Here is a 23,233-nt window from a genome sequence, read left to right on the forward strand (position 1 = left end):
CATGCCTGTCTCCCATTGAAATCAATGAGAAATTGGCACCAAAACTACTATTAAATGAAATTTAATGTGGGTAAGTGTAAGGTAATGCATGTTGGAAAAAATAACCCAAATTACACGTACTACATGATGGGGTCAAATTTAGCTACGACATATCAGGACAGGGATCTTGGAGTTATAGTGGATAGTTCTCTGAAGACATCCACGCAGTGTGCAGCGGCAGTTAGTAAGGCAAATAGGATGTTAGGAATTATTAAAAAAGGGATCGATAATAAGACAAAAGATATCATACTTCCCCTATATAAAACTATGGTACGCCCACATCTTGAGTACTGCGTGCAGATGTGGTCTCCTCACCTCAAAAAAGATATATTGGCATTAGAAAAGGTTCAGAAAAGGGCAACTAAGATGATTAGGGGCTTGGAACGGGTCCCATATGGGGAGAGGCTAGAGAGACTGGGACTTTTCAGTTTGGAAAAGAGGCGATTGAGGGGAGATATGATAGAGGTATATAAAATCATGAATGGTGTGGAGAAAGTGAATATAGAAAAATTATTTACCTTTTCCCATAATACAAGAACTAGGGGACACCAAATGAAATTGATGGGTAGTAGGTTCAAAACTAATAAAAGGAAATTTTTCTTCACACAGCGCACAGTCAACCTGTGGAACTCCTTGCCCGAGGAGGCTGTGAAGGCCAGGACTCTATTAGGGTTTAAAAAAGAGCTTGATAAATTTTTGCAGGTTAGGTCCATAAATGGCTATTAGCCAGGGATAAAGTATGGTGCCCCTAGCCTTCAGAACAAGGGCAAGAGATGGATGGCAGGAGATAAATCACTTGATCATTGTCTTCTGTTCTCCTTCTCTGGGGCACCTGGCATTGGCCACCGTCGGCAGATGGGATGCTGGGCTGGATGGACCTTTGGTCTGACCCAGTATGGCCATTCTTATGTTCTTATGTTATGTTCTTAAAACTACTTATGTGAGTTTGAAAATTGGACTGGTTGCCTGAATGCCTTTAAAATGCTAGCTATCAAGCTCCTAAGCCACTTGGGCACCTTTGAAAATTACCATCCTCCATTAGTTGGGCAAAATTCCCAATGAACAACCTACAAGGTGCAGTTTCAGGCTTAGCCCTTTGACAACAATGAGAATTTATTCTGAGTGATGATTAAAAGGATTTATTCTTTATATTTTAACAAATGCTTTCACAAAAATATATCCTTGCTGGGAAAAAGCTATCCCCAGAAGGTGAAATTCATCCCTAGTATGGCAAGCATGATGTATTCCACTCAAATTCCATTTATGTGCTCAAAATAGGGCTTTGGTGGTGCACTGACATTTCTCTAGCTTTCTGCAAAACATGAATCTCACCCACAGAGAAGAGAAATTTGAACTCTTTTCAAGAGCCCATGGGAGTCCCTGATTGACATTGCTATGTCCCAGTGTGTAAAGCACGACATGCAATATTGCATCACCTGCAAGGTCTAAAACTGTTTTGGCATCAAGGAGAACAACTGATTTTCCAAGGTGTGGTAATAAATGCTTTGCATATTGGACCATACTTTTATGTGTGATATCAGATTCCCATTAGGATCAGAGAAAGTACCCTTAGCTTATGACCATCTGGGGACAGTCAGAATGGTTATTTCTAGAGATAGGCAGTTTGTGTTCAAAATCAGGGTGATTTCAGGGTCAGTAACATTGAATGGGAAAGATAAATAGTTCTGGGTTTTTATCCAACCACGGTTTTCTGAGTGTTGGGGCAGGAATACAAAATACACTTCTGCTGACCAACCAGTCAGATTCCAAAACCAGTATGGACAACCAGCAACAACTGTCTGGGGAGTATAACAAGTTGTTGGAGGAAAAAGAAAAAGACTGGCCATGGGATTGATACAAGACCGTGCAGTGTACTTCTCTTCAGGATGGTGGCTAGCGCAGTTAGCAATTACAACAGAGAAGACAAAATTGACCAGGGAATGAGGGTTCTAATTAAATATTGACATCAGACCCTATTCTCATGCTTTTTAAAAAGGAATGTACAACTTGAGACATGTGCTCGTCTCTCCCCTCAAGTGTGGAATTCCCTAAGTATGTAATTTTTAAATTATTATTACTACTGACAAACATTCTTGAAATGGTCTTTGGTTTCCTCAGTATTAAATAATTTGTATACTTATACATACAGGAATCTCATCTCAACACTTTAAATATTCATTGATACTCTACCTAAAAACTGAACACTGCTTATGCAATGCCATTCATTTTTTTGTTTGTGTCAAAATTATTGCACAGGCCATGGTTTATCTGGATACCAGAATCCCAAAGGGCTGTTCAAAGCAGGAAACCAAAACAGCCTAGCCTTTAAAGGGGCTGCCGAAATTTCTAATTGAAAGTTTTCGGTCTTCCCTCTCTTTTGGGCACATAAATCCCTGGATAATCAACAATTTGCTGTGTTATCTATTAGAAAAGAGAGCAAAAACTGTATTCACACACTTAACACACACTTTTTTTTTTTTTTTTTTTTTTACTGATACAAAATGCCTGGGAAGTCTCTTGATAACAGTTTCTTGATGGAAAAAAAACATTTCCAAAGACAACGGGTAAGATTTTTAAGTGGTTTGCTGCCAGCTGAATTCAGGGTCTGAAAGTAACAAAGTGGAGTGCAAGAGCATCACCTGGTTGTTAGTAAACGCAGGTGGTGTTTACCTAATACCAACTGAATTCAGCACATTGCCACAGACAGCATATTATCAAGTTAATCAGTCCCAGCTGTTTCTGCTTTCATGAGTATTGCCTCCTGCTCTACGGTTTGGATAATTTTCACCATTTCTTTTCTAAGCTTGCCAGCAATTCCTTCATTTAAAAAGACCTGAGTTTGTCTAACTGCACCCACAAATAGGCTTGTGTAGTAATGTAGTATAATTTGTAACAGCCACACTGGCACTACAGAAGAAAGCTTAATTAAATTAAAAAAATACTAATATTGCTTAGTAGCAATCAGAATGATGACAACGAAGGATATATCTTAAAATTCTCTTCCAGGTACCTTTTAAAGAGCACTTTTTCAGAGGCCCAGTCCTGCACTCTTGCTTTGATGAGTAGCTCATACTTCTACAAGGAATTCGAGAGGACTATGTTTACAGGACTCAGCCTTGTTTGCAAAATGCTTCTCTTCTTTATGACAATACCTGTGCTCTTATTAGCACCTTTGACCCCTGGCCTTTGTTTTCACCAAGGGCTTTTTCAAAGAAGATTGGTATTTAGGGGGAAAAAAAAAAATGGAAATTCTGACCATTGTGCACTTAAAACCATAAATTTTCTACAATGTCTGTGAGTTTGACATTTATAAAGTAATATTAAAGGATGTGTTAATTGTTGTGAGAAAGCTGTTGAACCTGGTATACAATTTGGTGCAAAATCTTTACATGATAGACAGAGGTGACTGAATGGATGTTGAAAGAGTGCAAAGCTTGGATTGCTGGAGAACTGCTGGTGCTTTGGAAAAAAACCTTTGAGGTGAATTCGATTTAGTTTTGCAAGATTATCCTTAGTTATCTGATTTCCATTATTTTAAAAAAGGAAACCAGGATTTTTGACCTTTTTCTAGTATCAATCAACTCCTTCTATTCATGTTCCCACCTGAAGTCATGCGCTATATGCATGCTGTTACAAACAGTGGAGTGTGTCTAATTTCTGAAGGGGGAAAGGAAGAAATAGAGAAGATGAACCCATAGAAAACAAAGAACCTTGAACTGCAGAATTGGAGAAAAACACAGAAGAGTGGAGTAGAAAAATACAGACATGTCGAAATAGAATGTTCTCTGTTATTTCCCAACTATAATGGGTCATTAAAATACTGTGAAGAGATGGTAAATACAAGGGAGTGAGCAACAGAGCGATCAGAGACTCAGGTTAAAACAGAATGGTCGGCTACTGCAACCTTTACTTACATATTTCTTATTCATTCAAGCAGCTCCTCTTAAGCACCACTGAGGAATAAGGGCTGTAGGATCGAGTTCTGGAATGGCATAACTTACTGGGCTGCCTTTTTGGGAGATAGTGAATTGAGATTCTTTTTCCGAGACAGAAAGACTTCTGGTAAATCCTTAATTAGCAAGGTAATGGCTGAGGTTATCAGTCTAAAACATCAACGTCTTGCTCCTGTAGACCAGTGGCTTCCCATAACTACTTCACTACTCAAGACCTTGTTTGCTAGGCTTGGAAATGGCTACACTGTATAAAAATGGAGTTTTTCTAAAAATTACCTTTACAAAAACATTTCCCTTTTTTCCCTTGTTCTTAAAGATTTCATTATCTACAGGAACCCATAAAAATTTCTCCATATTTACATATAGATAACTAATCATTGACCAATATAATATTGTGAAATAAAATATTGAAAGTGAGTATCAACCTCTTAAATAGACGTTTGGCTCACAGCATAAACAACAAAGAAAGTAACAAAAAATTTATCTGCTCTTCTACAGGCCTGATTTTTTTAAAGCGCAAACATAAACATGTATGGATAGTGTAGGCTGCATCTCAGCAGACTGCCAGCTGCAAATTACTCCCATTCAGCACCCTGTGCTGAAAAATGGCACTTTCTGAAGCTGGTCTGAGCAGCTGATGAGGCATAAAAGCATCTAGTAAACATGGACAAGCAGCTGACCTCTTGCCCTGCCCTTCTGTTAGAGCCTCACAATGACATTGCCTTTTGAGCCCAAGCAACTGGACGGCTTCCCATCTGCTGCATTTTAAAGATAACAATTCAGCTTCATTTTACAATGTGTGTGGCCACTGACATAAGGAATTGTAAGGCTAGCGGAGGGAGAAAGCAACAGTGTATGATTAACCCAAGCATGCATGTGCGTCTTGCGCTCTCTCTCACTCACACACACAACACACACACAGAATTGTAAGGCTAGGGGAGGGGAAAAGCAACAGTGTGTAATTAACCCAAGCATGCGTGTTCTCTCTCTCTCTCTCTCTCTCACACACACACACACACGGTAGCCTCTGAACCTACTAACTCATTCAAAGGCAGGTTTTTTGACGAGGAGTAACAAAATGTGCCCACTAATAGCCCTCACTTTGGGCACAATGGATTCCATGCACATTCCTTTCACTGGCAGTCTGGAAAGTGCCAGGGTGGCAGATGGCTAGGAGTTAAATCACAGGTGCTGCCAGGTGGTGCCAGGTCAGCAGAGAGACACAGCTTCTGCTGAAAGACAGTGGTGCATGCAACCAGACTACAAATGGAGGCTTCAGTTCCACTTACATTGTAGTACATTTAGCCACACACACACACACACACTCTCTCTCTCTCTCCCCCCCACCCCCCGCCTTCTCCCCCACATATACATTAGCAGGATGTATTAACATTCTGAGAAAGCTTTGGAACTTTTATCCCTCAGCATTAAGAGGAAAATCTACTTAACTGGTACCTTACAGTTAACTGCAAATGTGCTGTAGGAGCAGCATTTCCTTTGACAACCTCCTTCTGTAACATCACAGTGTCCATAATATACCATTACATGTATTTTGCTGAAGTGCACAGCCAATGATTGGCTATCTATATAATTCCACCCTCCCCTTGCAACCTTAGGAAAGTCTGTAAAAGCCAGTGTCGCAGTGTGAAAGCTTCTTGAGCATAAAAGTTTAAACAATGTACCTCACCATACAAAGGAAAGAGAAACAAATCAAACTGCTGTAGGCGCATTATTCCATATTTCTACAGTGTTGTGTCTAAATGTTGTGCTGGCTTGAAAAGGAGTCTGTGCACAAGTCAATCTGTCTTAAAATACTGATGAAAATATTGTCATTGGTTCACTTCTACAGCTGTGTCCTCCTCCTCCTCTTCCCCTTTGGGTTTCCCTTTCTCCTCCTCCTCTTCCCTGATGGCCTGAATTTGTTCCGAGGATTGGTGCTCTAGACCTTGCTTTTCTGTCCCAGCTATCCTTTCCTCATCTTCAATTACTTTCTTCCACATTTTATGGTTCTGAAGCAGGTGCTGAGTGATCTGGCAATAGATTTTCCTCCTCTTGAACTTTTTCTTTCCTGTAAAATAGTAAACCGAATTACTGTATCATTTTCTTGGGAAAAATGACAGAGAAGGGAGAGACTGTAGAACTGAGAGCAAGAGTCTTGATATATCAAATCAAGGTCCCTCTCAATTAGGGGCTATTTAAAAAAAAGGTGCAGCTACAGAAAAAATTAAGACAACTTCCCCACAATTCGAGTCCCAGCTTTGTATACTTTGTTTACCATGGAGCATACCCTGTCCAGGACAAACTGCAGAACACAAAGAAGTCTGGTGGCTGAATGATATACATACTTCCTGTGAAAAAATTATAAAGCACATGTGCGTCTCTCCTGACTTCATTTGGGCATGACCTTTTTTGATAGGAAATGTGGCCAGCTTCAGGCTGACCAATTTAAGACCCTTCACCCTTCTATGAAACCTTTTTCTCTTCTTCACACATTACCTATGCACTTCCTGGAGATATGGGAGGACAGAAAGCAAGCAATTAACATTCTACAAATTAGTCAACAAAACAGCACTTATACCCTCTTTGGCTACATCTACACTATGAGATAAATTCGACTTTATTAAAATTGATTTTTTAAATGCTGGATTTTATAAATTCATATTTGAGCATCCTCACTTCCCACAGGGTCCCCACAAATCCGACTTACTGCTGCCACACACAAGTTGTCAAACATCAATTATTGCAGCAGTGTATTGTGGGAGCCTGTCCCACAGTTCCCTGAGCCCTGAAGCATTCTGGGAATTTTAACTGGTGCTGCGCAGGGAAAAGAGTGACCTGCAAGTGGTTGTGCGTATCTGATGACATCTTCCTACATTTCATTTCCCTCATTCCCCGGCTGTGTTAAGCAAACGTCCCTTTTTCCAGGCAGAATCTTGCTCATAGAAGTGATTTTTATAAGTGAGGGGAAGGGAGAGGTAGCAAAGTAGTTACAGCATTTGCCTCCTGAACTCAGGGCTCAATGTTTTTCATAAGAAAGTCTTCCCACTCCAGATAACTGATCTGGAGTGGATTAACCCATAGCTCTGAAGAGAAATCAATGGGATTCTTTTCATTGACTTCAATGGCCTTTGGATCAAGCCCATACTGAGCTATTGCTCTTTCACATTTATTTTTTGATGCTCCATGAATACCTTAGCCACTGGGGGAGACTTCCCTCTGGCTCCTGCAAGCCCCCAAAATTCTTTCCCAGCCCCGGAGCCCCAACTGCGTGCAAGACAGGTACATTCTTTTATTGGGGCAGGGGCTAGCCTCGTGATGTGGCTGAGCATGAGAAAGACCCCAACTGCATGGTGCCTGGGGGGGAAGGGAGGAGGGTTCGCACACAAATGTAAACCACTGAGAAGTTTCTCGACCGCTTATGCAAGCACAACCCCCACGACAGCCTTGCTGCCATGTGGTATGACGGGAAAGTGGCTAGTGCCAGGCAGCGCAGAAAAAATATCAAGTGTAGCGACAGAACCATGAACTCCCTGAAGAAGCTATTTGTAATGGGTAGATATGCTCATGGTGCTAATAGCGAAGAAAGACAGACATTTCTCAGGCTGTCATACAAACATGACCCCACAGCCACAGGCTTCCTGGTCCCAATGTGAAATTCACAGTCTTCTTGTTCCCGAATTCCTCCACACCCGAGAGAAGCTGCCAGAGCAGAGCAGTAAGGGCACTGTGGGCTACATAGGGGGCACCTCTGGAGGCTAATAAATTCAATTTTAAGGTGCAGCACTTCCACCCTGTCCTTTAATCAAACTTCTGAATTCAAGCTTGATGCTATATCCATCAGGTAATGGCCATTTTGTGACATTGATATTAGTGATCCCTAAATCGAGCTAATGGTATTTACAGTAAAGACAGTGATATAATTCTGAGCTAACCGCCTTAAATTTGAATTTATCTTGTAGTGTAGACATAGCCTCAGTCTTGAAGATCTGCTCTATACGTTGCTTCATCAATGAAATGAACCTGAGCGTCACTGAAGCAGCAAAATTCAAATCTAGGTTTCACACTGTACAGTGTAGATTGCTGCTATGACAATTAGGCTTGATAACAGATGGACTATCTGGACAGTTGACAAGTGAAGTTTTATTGTAAATAATATCATGGCCTTGAAACTTCCTTCTCTCTCTCGTTTTGAGACACCAAAATGCTAGTATATGACACAAAACATATTTGCCAGTTGTAGTTTTCACTGTACTTCCCATCAGCAGAGTCACCTGCACCACAAACTTTTTCCTGCCCTACATGATTCTCAGTTTATTTGAGATGGTCCTGTAGTCTTAGGGTGACAGAGTTGTGACAGACTAGAATTCCTTTTTACAAAAGCCTGAAGGTTTCCACCAATTGTAAATAGTAGCAGTGGTGGCTATAGAACTTAAAAAATAAACCTCTTCAGGAATTCTACTAAGAAAAAATAGAATGACGTATAGGGATCTTTTGTGCTAAATAAATTTGCGTAAATGAGAGTTTGCAGGTGGACTAAAGCACGTCTGTGTCAGGAGCCAAAATGTTGAGTCCTTGAAGCTTTTCAAATGGAAACAAAGAGCTTTTCACTGCAGTGCGGCCCAAATCCAGCTCAATCCTTCATTAGAAAGCTCTTGGTTCCCTGCAGGAAACTTTCAGGTTTAATAATAAGAAACCTCTATTTCAGCAATACACCATATGAGAACATTTTATCCTAAATTTCCTGTGACCCCAAATCTTGCAGCTCTCAACTGAGATCATAAAGCATTTGTTATGACTTGAAATTTTATTTAAACCCAATAAAGACTGATTCAGTTTAACTCTTATATTCACAACATGACTTGGAATTTACCTGTTCAGACACAACAAAATAGCTCTTGTTTTTAAGCTACATCAATTGTTTGCAGGTCTGACAACACAACAGTTGTCTATTTTGGAAATGCCCGATTAGCTACAGCATTCTAGTGGATTACTAACTTCATGATGAAACGCCTTCTAAAATAAATTTCCCTTGCCATCTTTCCAGAGATATTTCATTTAAAGTTGTCCAGGATGTGGTAAAAATTCCCTGAATACTTTACGTACAAGGGCAAATCAGAATCATAAATCCATCTGATAACAGTCAATCTCTTTTGTGCTGTACTGAAAAAGCTTGGAATTCAAAATGATACTGTAAACTGGTGGAAACACTAGATGAATATTTGTAATCTTGCAAATAGATACATCAGTGTAGAATAGGGGTGGGGGCAAACGCAGCCCTGGGGGCTGGATTTGGCTCGCCAAGCATTTCCCTCTGGCCTGCCCGGCTGACCAGCAGCATGTATTCAGCTGCCCCTCCAGCCACCTTGTTCCACCTGTAGCCAAGTTGCTCCTAGGATTTTTCTGCCAGAGGTGAAGAAGGGGAAGTGGGGGAGGGAGAGGGTACTGCTGAAGTCAGGATGTTCCTCTGCCCCTATACCCCATCTCTGCAGGGAAGGGATCGGGGAGAGGGCAACACTCAGCAGAGCTGCTCCAGTCTGAAGCATGGAAGGTAAGTGACAAGTGCAGAGCAGGGGAAGTGGGGGAATGACAGAGCAGGACAGATTTTCCTTTAAGAGACAGAGGGTGGCTTCTCTCAGAGATTTACCCAGCACCAGCCAGCGCGCACACACTCTGTATCACTGTCACACATACCCCGTCTGTGTCACACACACATAGTCACTGTCACGTACACATTGCAGCATAAACACAAACTGTGTCACAAATCTGTCTCTTGCACACACAGTGTTTCTCTTCCATACACACAGTCTTTGTCTCTCTCTGTACCCCCAAACCCAATACTGTTGCTCAAGGCCTCATCCCTTCTGGGGGTAGTGGGGGCCCAGAGCTGGCCCACGCAAGTACCAAAATTTGTGGAGTGTCCCCACCTGTGAAAATTGTTGCCGGTCCTTAGTATAGAGGATGTTGAAGAAATGCCTAACTTAGAATTAGGGTACGCTAAACCTCACCAAGATATAGGCCCAGGCAGTGTTACACCTCAGACTGTTTAGCAAATTTAAAAATGCTGTTAATAATATGTAATCTGTCATGGAAGTCAGCTACTACAACTGAGGATGGAATGGCAGCAGATGCAGTAAGTATCTTTATTTTGAATGGTTCAGTCTGTGAAGCATAATTTCAACGTCAGGAAAACTGGATGATACGATAATTAACATAAAATTCTTGTAAAACTCTTAGATGAACATAGAAAATTAGCTTTTCCATGATGAAAGAAAACTGTTTCTCTACTCTGTCATAATCTTTTAAGCATATCAACAAAATAAGAGACCAATGGAAAACTGTATTTATTTGCACCTTCAAAACCCTTTGACATAGCCCCTTGCAAGAGTCTACAAAGGAAACTAACTGGATAAATGTTAGACAAAATGCTGTAATGTTAAAGAAACTTGTGAGAAAACAAAAAGTAAGAATAATTTGGCATTATTCAATATGGTAATAGGTTAGCAGCAGCCCATTATTTTGTATTAGGACTAGTATTGTTTACTACGTTCATTAATAATCTGAAAAAGTGAGTGAAACAGGGATGTGACAATTTGCAGGTGACACAAAATTAACAATAACGATCAAGAATATGACAGACAATGAAGAATTTCAAAGAGATCTACAAATTCCAGCAGGGTGGGGAGAATGCTGACAGATGAATATGAATCAGTTGTTCTACTGACCTTTTCTCATAAAAGAACAAGGAGCTATTCAGTGGAAATGAAGATGACAAAATTAAAGTTTTTTTTTTTTAAAAAAAAGCAAAAAAAACCATAATACATAATTAATTAGTGTAACTTACTGCCATGTGAGATCATGGAGGCCAAGAGAGTAATAATATTCCAAAAAACATCTAGACATTTTTCATGGATAGTGACAGCAGCCATAGTCACATTAATCAGGGATATTATTTAACAAATGTGATAGATACAAAGTGCCATGCTGTGGGGGATAAGTGAACCACTAACTAAAGAAACTTCCTCCCTCATTAGGTAATGCCATAACTATCAATCTTTCACTGAAGAAGAAGAGGAGCTCTGGGTACACTCGTAAGTTTTTCTGACCAACAGAATTTGGTCCAATAAAAGGTACTTGTCTCACTAATATCCTGGGACACAAACAATACTGCAAACAATCTTCCAGTTAGTAAGCACATGGCACTGACCACTACTAAAACAGGATACTAGCCTATGCAGCCTGCCTGTCTGGCCAGTAGGGCAATTTCTATATGTTCATGTTACCAGCCTTCTTTGTTCACATGAAGGTGATTCATTTCTATAGAGGACACAGAATGGATAAGAACAATGTTTTACCATTTAGAAGTGATAGCACAACATGTATGGACAAAGGTGCCATATAGTACAGTGAACAGAATTCTGGATTGGCAGACAGAAGATCCAAGTTCTGTTCTGTGCTCTGATACTGACTCATTCTTTGACCTTAGACAAGTCCCTAAACCTCTCATGCTGTAAGTTCTGCATATATAAAAAAGGAATAATGCCGACCCTCCTTTACGAAAAACTTTGAGATTCTCAGGAGACAAGCCCTACAACAAGTACTAAATATTACTAACATCGTACTAGTACTCTCACGGCTTCCTCACCCTACCCTAGAGCCAGTCCTGCTTCCTTGTAAAACGCTGAGTTGGGGAACTGGGGAAGGCTCACAAGGTAATGTTAAAAAGGAAAGCAAAGCAGAAGGAAAAGGAAAAGAAATAAAACAGGATAAGGCAATGCAGAAAGGGGATGCACAGAAAAGAGGTGTTGTAATGAGGCTGAGTGGCTCCCTACAATACAGAAGGGGTTAACTTCTCCTGGGTGCATGCATCTAGCCCTGATTTACCCCTACACAGGAAGTGCAGGGGTGAACAGGAAGTATAAGAATAGGGGCTGAATGAGGGAGCTGAGCCCTCCATTCAGCACATGACTGGGGACAGAAAGAAAAGGCAAACCACTGCCCTAGGAGACAGAAAGCCCCAGGGAGAGACTGGAGGAAGATCCCAGTGGCAACAAAGCAGCACCAGCAGGAAATGGTAGGAACAGGCTCACTGATGGAGTTGAAGGGGCAAAAGGGACAGTTGTCCTGGTCCCAACCTTTCAAGGGAGCCCAGAGCTCTGGCTGCCACCACTGCTGCTACTTTGGCAGGGCCCAGCACCAAAGTCCTGGCGGTGCTAAGGGTGAGTGCCTTGGGCCATTCCCCTTCTGGGGTGTGGAGTCAGGCTTCCCTCCCATTTTGCCCCGGGGCCCACGGTGGCTGTCAAACCTGCTGGGCACTATGATCCAGCTGTGCTGCCAGGATATAAAGCAGAGACCACATGTTTCTTTTTTAACTCCATGATAGGAAAACTCAACACTTCTAGCACCATGGGCTAGCGCCTTGCAGAAAAAAGTGTAGAACTGGGTCCCCTACTCACAACCCCATATGTGGGGCTAGTTGCATCCTACTTTTTAGGCCAGAAAGTCTGTTAATTTCTCATCCCACATTCAGAGACTCTGAGCCATAAACTGCTGCTGTTTAACCCAGCCAGGAGAACTGGTGTCCCAGCCAACTGGTAGGAGGCTTAATTCTCCTTTGAAGGTCTGAACTGCTATTTGCACCACTGAGCTACTGGAAGCCAGGCCAACTGATAACTTATCCAGTTAGCCTTCCAGCTCCTTGATGCCTTTGGAGGGGATGCGCTAAGCATGAGAAAGGTACGAAGGTTACAAATGTTATGGGCTGAGGTGCTGGATTAATTTACAGGGAAACAACCAAGAGACAGCCTCCAAATTAAAATATCACTTCAAACAATTTTTCACAGGCTCCTCAACATCCCACTGTAGACTATCAAAACTTCCTCCTAAGAAGCTAATCACTGCCACCACCAGGCTTTCAGGCAAAGACTGTATGGGTTTTGGAGTCTATCAATATTACATATGGATATGCCATAGGTTTGAGTGTTGTGAAAAATTCTATAGAGCAAATACAAACCCTACTTTTTTACAGGTCAAAGCACAACACTAACATGGATACAGAAAATTGGTTCTCTTTCTACAAGAAGATGTCTTCAAATATTCCCACCATTACAATTTTTTGTGTTGTGGTATCATCTACTGCACTCAGTCAGGGCCTTTTGTTCCAAGGATTGTATGAAAACATAAGAAAGTGAGGATCTTTTTCCACCCACACATCCTTTAGAGAAATAAATTAGAGTCTTTTAAAAAACAATGATGAAACAATCTAAAAATCCCAGGTGCAGGATGGGCAACTTAACAACCTACAAGAATGTGTCACCACCTGCCAAACCTCTTGGAGGGACAGTTCAGAAAGCCTAGTTCTAGAGAAACTCAGGGTATGGCTGACACAGAGAAACTCTGTGAACTTTATACAGGGGTTCCTTAACTTTTGCTGAAGGGCAGCCCATAACATGAGATCTCCCTTCCCGTTGAAAAATATAGGTGCACACAACTTACTTGACTCGGAATTTTCACACATTTCCATTTCTGCTGTTTCTTCCTCTTCATGTTCATCAGTATCTCCTGACTCATCGCTATCTTCCACCCATTTCCCTGGCATCAGCCCTGCTGAGTCATAGGAATTACACAGTGGACCCACGATGTGAGAAATGAAGGATTCCTGAAGGTGTGCCAACTGAGGAGCTGAACGATCCATGAAAGGACTTATCGGAAGGCCAAGGCTCGCCTCTTCATCGCCCTAGAGATGACAAAAATGTGTTACTTCAGTGTGATACATTAATTACACTCATCCCTCGCTATACGAGCACAATTGGTTCCCAAATTTCTGCTTGTAGGCAAAAACTCATAAGAACAACACTAAATTCCCATTAAAATACATGTAAAAGTCTCCAATTTGTTCCAAGTGCTTGTAACTTGACATAAACCAGTTGAGTTTAGGTATTTTTCTGATGTATTTGAATAGTTTGGCACAAGAAATAGGATGTAGCGTATGTACGTAGAGCAGGGATTCCCATCCCATGGGTCCTCATAAATTATTTTGTTAGTCTTTAAAGTGCTACTGGACTGCTTTTTTGTTCTGGTGGGTCCCATTAGATTTGTTAAAGATCACGAGCTGGGCAGTTCCCAGCTGCATGTGACTGTTAAAGAAGCCATTTGCAGTTTGTTAACACTGCTGCCTCAGGCAGATATCTATCATTAACGATAGCTGCTGGAGATGGCAGCTGTATCTATCATTAGTGATAGGAATTACCTTACGCCTAGGTGCTAAAACCTTAACACTTGAGTTGATAGGTTTTAAGGACTGTTACCAGCTGGGAGCAGGAGGGCTTGGGGAGCTACCCAGCCTAGCAGTCTCCGTGATGAGGCTGCAGGAGGAGAAGGAAGAGTTTCTAAGGCTGGGGTTATTTAGAGATGCAGGGGGGAGTGGGGGGCTGTCTACGACTGGAGGAAGTTTGGGGCTGCTGGGAGTTGTAAGGCTGGGGGCGGTTTGGGGCCGCTGGAGGGGGGGTGTAAGCCTGGGGGCAGTTTGGGGCTGCAAGGCGAGTCTAAGGCTGGGGGTGGTTTGGGGCTGCTGGGGGGGTGTAAAGTTTGGGGCAGTTTGGGGCTGCAGGGGGATTCTAGGGCTGAGGACAGTTTGGGACCTTTGGGGGGCGTTAAACCCCGGTGGAGGGTGAGATCTGTGGGGTGGGCAGGAGGGACTAATACAGTAAACTCTGGAGTTACCCAGGGCTTGTTCCTGCAACCCCTTCATAACTCAAATTTTCCTGCAAGGGGAGTAGAGCCAGGAACCACCTGGGCTGGTCAGTTTCCTGGCTCCCAGAGTGGCAGGAGCTGGGAACCAGGGGCAGCCTGGTTCCAGTCTCCCCATGGCTTGCGGGGCCGAGAAACTGATCAGCTCATGGCTGGTCAGTTTCACGGTCCCGCCATTGTAGGGGAGGGAACCAGGCTAAGAGCCTTCTCCCTCTCTTCCCCCAGCGGAAGGGCTGTCAGACAGCTGCATGTCTGAGGGAAGGGAGGGAGAAGGCTCCAGCTGCAGGTCCCTCCACCCCCTGGCCACAGACCCCAACACTGGCTCCACTCCAGCTGCGGGTCTCCCCGCTCCCTGGCCAGGGACCCCGTGGCTTGCTCATACACGTAGGGGAAGTTCACTCATTTAGTGAACAAAGGTAGGTATGTGTCCCCCTCGTTTTAGTGAGTACTCATAAGTAAAGTACTCATTAAATGAGGGAAGAGTGTATATGGAAATGTGGGGAGAAAAGTAAAGGAAGCTTCAAAGACAACTGCAAAAATTAGAAAGAAAATTATTCTGCTCTACAGCCATTTCCTTTTCCTATTTCATTTTTATAGCAGCCTAGCAAATAAAAGGCAGCATTCCTCCTCAAATCAAGAAGAATCTGCTGTATAAGCCAACCACCAGAGCAGGACATAGAAGACAGTTGCCCTGGGGCTTGACAATTCAAAAGGGCCGAAGGCTCCTGGCCACAACTGCTACTGCCGCCACAGGAATCACAGTGGCTAGAGCCCTGAGCCCTTTACGTTGCTGTTGGAGCACCTTGTGATGTGCTCTAGTCACCTCTGAGGGCTGCTAGGGGCAAGAGGGGAGGTGCAGTGCACACCAGAAGAGACTGAGGGCTAGCTGCCCCCAGCTCCGCTTTCCACCTGAGGTCCCACCCCTGTCCAAGAGGATGGAGCTACCCCTCTCACCATGCCTAGGGGCCCAGGAAGTCTGTCAGCTATAAAGAATACTTTGAATTTACAAAGCGTGCTATATGTTGACTTTGTAAAATAATGTCCACCTTACAGTCCTGTAGTTTACATTGCAATATAGGAAGCTGGAAATAAAATCACTTTTCTTCATATTGCTTTTCCCACATAATATATGAAAATATTTTTGATTTTTATCATCATCATCATCTCGTTAGGAACTAGCCACTTTATTCACACGGGGCACAGGATTTAACTTTTCAAAGCAATTGCTGGCTTGTAAAGTTAGTTGTCTTAATATTTTTCCTTTCCTTTTAACCTATGTTGTATCTAAGTTGGACAACTCTACTTATGTGTTTCTTTGACCTGTCAAGCTTCTGGCCATAGTCTTTTGTGTTCTGGAAAACGTAGTAATGAACTTGTCAGTGCAGTGTCATTCAAAAATACAAAATCCTCCGTACATATCCCTTTGCTAGATTTCTTGTGGTGCAAAGTGGTGGAGGAGGGATGGTAGAGAGAGTGCCCCATCCTGTGCACTTTGATGGAAAAGTTTTCTATAATAAAAGAATATTTGATAATACATGTGACTTGTTATGCAACTGATGAGAGTAGACAGTGAAGACCTATATTTGTGGAAAAAACATTAGTGAAGATTCACTGTTAACTTCTAAGACATCACATCCATGTATACTTTGTTTCTACACGCTTAGTTTCTCTGAGAATCCGAGATATGGTAACTAAATGCCTCCCTTTTGAGAAAATGCAAGCTCAAAGACTAAACAAACTTTCATGAACACCTCACTTCTATTTTTCCAGCATTTCCTAGCAAGTACACACTGCTCAGTGCTCAACTATCAAATATTTGATACCCTCCATCATTATCTCAAACCCAAAGTGTGTGCACATTCCTGAGATAACAAGTGGATTAACCAGAGATGCCAGTTCTCTCCACTTCACAGCATGTCATCTCAACATCCATTGGAAGAATGGTGGGAAGAAAGTTGACTGATGAGAAGTTTAACCTAATTCTTGCAAATTAAGCAGGAGCTGGATTTGCAGTTTGAAACTTTTTTCATACATCGCACTGTATTTCTTTTCACTAATTACACATCTAACCGGTCTAACATTGAGCACATGGAAAAATGCATTAAACACACTGCAACAGTATTGTGTGTGTTTGTCTATATTTAAATTGAAATAATTCAAATATATGTTGATAACACTTAGAATCTGCACACAGGTGCAATACTGCAAAGCCCAGGCCACTTTGGTTTTTTAATGGAGAGAGACACCATCAAGAATGGTTCATAACTTTAATGGAATATTCTGAACTACACTGTATATTTACAATCCATTTTTCAAGTAAACCTAGTTTGAAGAAACTGGTATATCCCTTATAATTCTGTTGTTCAAAAATGAGCAACTGGAGGTTTTCCCTAATACAGACAATTGTTTCAGGGAGTGATTTCAGTGACAGGGCTAGAAGCCGGCAACAAAAGACACTGGGGCTGATCCTGATATGTTGTCTTTAACATCTGCAGCAAGTTCTGGAGGAAAATTGCTATTGTACATCATGTTGGTATGGCAGCTAACATCATTCAAAGGACACAATGAAAAGCACATTGCATAAAGCACTTGGAAGCTTTGTTTGTTTGTTTTTTCCCCCAGGCACAAAGTGCATTGACTGAAAAAATCTCTAACAATTGAATAGAATGTTTCTGGCTAGCGGCCATCTTGGAAGCCACTTGTAAGACAAGAATCAAACTGTATATTTTCCATCACAAAAGGAAGATTGAGAGCAAGGGCAACAAGGATAAAACCTTAATCAGAGACCAAATGCATTTCCTGTAAAACACACATCATGATGATTTTGCTAATCTTGTTTCAGGGTTCATTGTCAACAACTTTTAAAACATTGCTGGCTGTAGTATACCAGAACATGCACTGTGATGTGATGGATCCAAGGGGAGCAATATCATTGTATTTCATTGGTAGGCAGTGAAGTTTAAAAGACTGCATCTCTCTTCATGAGATCCAATGAGGTGGTGCAAACAAATTAAAAGAACACAGTCCTGCAGGAAAAGCCAGGAGATTGTGACAGAACTTTCCCTTCCAGTAGCATTTACTTTTAATACTTAGTCTAATATCTGAGCAGTATTCTTTGCACCCTCAAGTCCTTTGAATGAGCAGGCCAGGTAAATGTTTTAATTCTTCTTTCTCTTGCTCCCCCTATATATACTCCCAGGGAGTAGAAGGAGAAAGCCAGCCCTTTCTTAATGCAATCACTAAAATGCTAAAAAGGGGCTGACAGCACCCTGCAGTACTTAGCATGCAACTTCACTGTCCAGTATTTCCGAGATGATTCTGGGGCCTTAGGAGGCAGTGGGTTAGCTTGCTGGCCCATTCCTGATGACAAGATGTGAGGTCTAGTTACTCAGAGCCCCCAAAACTTACAGTGGACAGCTGGCCCACAAATGCAGTGCAATAGGTCCCCAGAATATGAGCAGTGCTAGAAAGGCAAAATAGATAGATTTTGGAAAAGTTTAACATGTCAAGCTGGAAAAGATTGAGATCACAGCTCTCTCAGAACTCTAACTTCCAAAGGAATGCCAGTGGATTGCTTTGCTTCTAGCTCTTCACAAGCCAAGCTATGACATTCTGTTCCTGAATGCCTTCATGAACACTGAACCCTGAACAGTTCATGCAAAAACAAAGTGTATTCCCTCAAAATAACTTTCAAAATAAAACTAATTTCACTCAGCACTAAAATGGAATCAACATCACAGTAAACAGAGCAACATTACAGAATAATTCAGGACTAGTTGTAAAGCGAGATATTCCTGCTTCGGACGCTTATTTACCTGTTCATAAAATTCATTAACAATGCCCTCTGTCCACTGCAGATGCAATTCTTTGCATTTGGCAGGCCCATTGATATCAGCCAGTTTGATGCACATTTGGCAAACCAGCAAGCGGTCATTTTCATTAGTCCAGTCAATTCCAACGTCATCGTTCACCTGGAAGATATACAAAGGGTTAAAAACCATACACCAGCCCACGGCAAGAGGAAAATCTTTTCCTGTGATGTACTGAAACAGGGGTGAGCAAACTTTTTGTTGGGCCACTTTTCGTCCCTACAATTTGGAGGGCACCCCCAACTTGTGTACTGTAATCCAAACTGACAGAAATTTTGGTACCTGTAAGGAAATAAGCATGAATGTAAAACCTTTTTAAATTTGTATAAAAATATGAATACACCTTCATACAAACACAACACCTCAACATTAACTTGTCTTCCCCTCCTTGTTTGGTATATGCACTTGTCTATTGCCCGGGTAATCTGCAAGCTTTTGGGACAGGGAGTGTTACATGTACTTATGCTGCCTGCAACTCGGAATATCTGGGACCTGATCTCTGACTGAGGCCGATAGGCATGTCTGCAATATAAATGAGCGATTAAATCACTAATAACCATACATCATTTCTTTTAAGGGAGGGACAAATTTAGCATAGAAACTTCTATTTGGTTAATATTTTCAGCTATACCTCCCCCTTTTTTTTACTGTGGGACCACTCACGCTATCCAATGTCCCAACACAGGGGGAGAGCTGTCAACTGTCATTCACGAATCAACAGTCAGTCAACAGGACGTACTGTGTGTATCAAGCCATGCATCAGATTTCCTTTTCAAAGTGCAAATATCACGTTCACATGTGACATCATGCGTCCACTTGCCATACGCATTTACATCAAGTTTGAAGTTCAGCACCTCCAAGTTGTTTCTGGAAGCACACTAACGAGTGGCTAGCCTGCCTATTTCTTACATATATCATGTTTTGTTGCTGGATCTAAAGCTATAGTACCCACTGGCTTTAATGCATTCTTTCCTCTGGCTATTTATTCTTATAAAACTGAAAAATTAGGACAAAGTTATCAAACCCAGGTATCTAAATTAAGGCACCAAAATCAGCAATCAAGGCATCAAATTCAGTCCCCCCGATATTAATGGAACCCTTTCATTGCTTGCAGTGGGCTTTGGATTGCATAGATGCTGAGAACCCACCAATCTGCCTGATTTTAGTTGGGGTTTGAACGTGGTCAGCACCTCTGAAAAAATCAATCCGCTTATTTAGGTACCTTACTGTGGATTTAGCTGTCAAGATTCTTATCACAGTGCTCAAGATATTTATTTTCAGCCAATTAAAGGCTATAAAAAGAGAGAGAATGATTACGCAGAAATAGGAAAAAAAAAACAAAACAAAAACAAAACAGATCACACATTCACAGGCTTTAAGCTTTCTGCATGAGGTTCCCTCATCAATATGTCCACAGAGACAGAGGGACCGGCAATGCTTACCATGTTGCTGAACATCGCAGCTTATTATACAGTTAAAGTAATACATTTTTGATAATTTGCAATAGTTTAGACAGCTAAATGAGTATTAAAAAATTGTTCATAACCGGAGTTTAGAAATACCTGTTTCTGGTTCAGTATCATTATTCAGTGAATGGAGAGGTGTCTCTCTGCCTGTGGGTCTGCCTTTTTAGTGATTTTTCCCAGCTGGTGAGCCATTTCATGTGCAGGTGAGCAGAGAAAATAATTTTTCCCTTTAGAAAATATTGGAAATTAGAATTCCTTGTTACCTTGGCATTGAATCTGGCTACAAAATCAAAGTGTTTCTTCAGGTCAGTGGCCAAAATGGCCTCAATTACAAGGAAGCGGAAATGCTTGAATTCCACATGATCAAGGTTGACCAAGAAGTTATATTCTGGCCTGGACATGAAAAGATTCCATGCAGCAGCTGCGTGATGGTTCTCCAAAACAGAGCGGTCGTTATACAGCACAGCCTATGGAAACAATACACTGATTTAAGAAGTAAGAATCCACCTAACATATGAAACAGAAAAATTGGAAATAAGAATGACTACTGGAATAACAAAACAGCTGTTGATGATGGGAGAAAGGATCAGGTCTTTAAAAGCATTTTGCAGAGATTTTAAGGGAAAGTTAATTTTTGACAGTAGTAAAAGCAGTTGATTAGCTGTTTCCTAGTGCTGGTTAAGACCGATTTGGAAGTTCTAGATCTCATCCTCCAGACCATTTCCCACTTCTAGTTGACTGGAGCTCTTCCAGCTAGCGTTTTATATTAGCTATTAATAATGCACTGGCAGGGAGCAAATAAACCCACCACAAGGCAGTGGTCAACTGGAAATAGGAGATCCTTTGGCATGTAAAACATTAAAGTGTTATTAGATGTGCTACATATATTTTACACAGACACACACTTCAGTATTAGCCATTAATGCATATATACAGGTTGAACGTCTCTAATCCAGAACTTTCTCATCTGGCAACATCCATAATCCGGCATGATTTTAGTTAGCTTGATGACCACTTATCATGGGTGTAGCCAAGTCTCCTGTGGTCCCATAAAGTTTGGTTACAGCCACCAGTCCTGGCTCTCAGTGTTCTGTGCTGTTATTTAGTTGTAATTTACCCTGGAAATGTCCTTTAAGCAGTGGAAGTGTTAGTAATGTGCTAGCGAATACTGACCTCTCCTGCTCTGGAAAATTCTCTCATTCAGAACTGGTCAGGTCCCTAGGGTACTGGATTAGAGAGGTTCAAGCTGCATTTCATGTATATTTATTTGTATACAGAACCTTTTGAATCACCAAGCCCTGTGGAAGTTGCTTCCCTCTCCTGCAGGCCTGATCCTATATTTTATACGTGGGTGACATGACAGAACATGCAACACCAAAATCCCCAACTGCTTAAAATTCCATGGAAGTTGAAGGCCCAAGCTCTGAGAAATGACGGAAGCTCCATTCAAAATTCCATGACACAAAGCATGATGGAATATAGGTTAGGGAGTAGTCCTACACTGGCTCATGATTCTGCTTGAATTTCAGTCACAATCTCTTAGCTGTTTAGCATAAGGAGAAAAATACCAAATTTGCCAGGAAATACACTCAGGGTGTGTTTACACTAGCTGGCTACTTTGGAGCAGCTGGCACAACGTCGCAATAGCACCTGTCACGTCTACATGCGTTGCACGCTCTTTCGACGTTGAAATCGACGTTAGGCAGCGAGACGTCAAAACCGCTATTCCCATCTGAAGATGGGAACAGCGTCCTACTTCGACGTTCAACGTCAAAGTAGGGTGGGTATAGACGATCCGCATCCCACTATGTCAAAATAGCGGGGTCCTCCATAGCGGCCATCAGCTGAGGGGTTGAGATGCTCTGTCCAGCCCCTGCGGGGCTCTATGGTCCCCGTGCGCAGCAGCCTTTAAAGCACCACAGACCCAGATTTCCTGTGGCAGGAAGCTGAGAGCGTGCAGGCACCCACCACCCATGGCATCGAGTCAGCCTCCAGGGCTCCCAGACACCCCCAGCAGCAAAGCGGGGCACTAAAAAGAGGTCAGAGGCCGAGCTCTGAGACCTGCTGGGGCTCGGGGGTGAAGAGGAGGTGCTCCACGTGATGGGGAGCAAGTGGTGGTACGCAGAAGCATTTGCCCAACTGGCCGAGGGCCTGGCTGCCTGGGGTCACCCTCCCACACTCCGGATCACATCCAGAGTAAGGCGAAGGAGTTCGGGAGTGGTATGCCCGGGCCTGGGACTCAGCCAGCCAGTCTGGGGCCGCTCCCCGCCACTTGCCCCTTTTACAGTGAGCTCAGGGCCATCCTGGGCCCCTGGGACACCTCCGCCCCCCGGCCACCCTTGACACCATGGCCAACGAGCCCCAGCAGGCCTGCCCGAGGAGCCCCCCTTCAGGACAGTGGAGGAGGGGTCCAGTAGCGAGGAGGGGGGGGCTCCTCATAGACCTCCCCTCCCGGAGCACCAGCCGGGCATCCGCCCACTGGGCTTCCCCTGACCGCGGCAATGGACAGTCAGGTACGTACCCCACAGGGCACACACCCACGGGTCATGGGGCGGGGGCACCAGACGCGACCGGGAGCCTCACACCCTCCCAGCAGACCCCAACCCACAACTGCCCAGCCACAGCTCAGTCCCAGGATGGCGTCACAGCCATCAGCGCCCATCAGCACCAGCACCCATGGACAGCACTGTGCCCTAACCCCGGGGCGGGGGGACCATGCAATAGAGACACCCAACAGGGACTTCACACCCACCAATGGGGATGGAGACCCAGCACCCAAGGGTGGGGCAGGGGGGAAGAGGCCACGGGCCAAGGCACGGTACTAACAGCCTTCCCCTCCCTCTCTGCAGCTGCACCATCTGACGCCCCAGGCAGCCAGGCACCCTCCGTCGTCCCCGACAGCCCGCTGGAGGTCAGCCACCGCCAGCGCCTGGAGACACCCCCAAGGCCAGCGGGACAGTCCTGCCACCACCGGACCCTGGGGATGGCCCCTGTGGACCCTCAGCTCCTGGCGGAGGAGAGACTCTGCTTTGACAGGGAGGAGTCCACCTGGTGGTGGGCGGTGTGGGAGGATTTCACGGGGGTGTTCCGGGACATAGGCGGGTCGATCCGGGAGGCCGTCGCCTGGCTCCCGCCCCCCAGGCCGCCTTCCCTGCTGCTC

General features: G+C 43.2%; 1 protein-coding gene across 1 annotated transcript in view; it reads right to left on the reverse strand.

Moving 5' to 3' along the window:
• Positions 1 to 699: 699 nt before the first annotated feature.
• PDE3A (phosphodiesterase 3A) overlaps positions 700 to 23,233 on the reverse strand; it is a 434,927-nt gene continuing 412,393 nt past the window's right edge. Inside the window, exons 13-16 of the mRNA XM_075004928.1 lie at positions 20,337 to 20,540; positions 18,554 to 18,709; positions 13,485 to 13,725; positions 700 to 6,060 (exon numbers count right to left, since the gene is read on the reverse strand). Of these exons, the coding sequence (XP_074861029.1) occupies positions 5,822 to 6,060; positions 13,485 to 13,725; positions 18,554 to 18,709; positions 20,337 to 20,540 (840 nt within the window). The 3' untranslated portion in view covers positions 700 to 5,821. The remainder of the gene's footprint in view (positions 6,061 to 13,484; positions 13,726 to 18,553; positions 18,710 to 20,336; positions 20,541 to 23,233) is intronic.

This window comes from Carettochelys insculpta, chromosome 1 (genome assembly GCF_033958435.1).
Source record: "Carettochelys insculpta isolate YL-2023 chromosome 1, ASM3395843v1, whole genome shotgun sequence".
Taxonomy (NCBI): Eukaryota; Metazoa; Chordata; order Testudines; family Carettochelyidae; genus Carettochelys; species Carettochelys insculpta.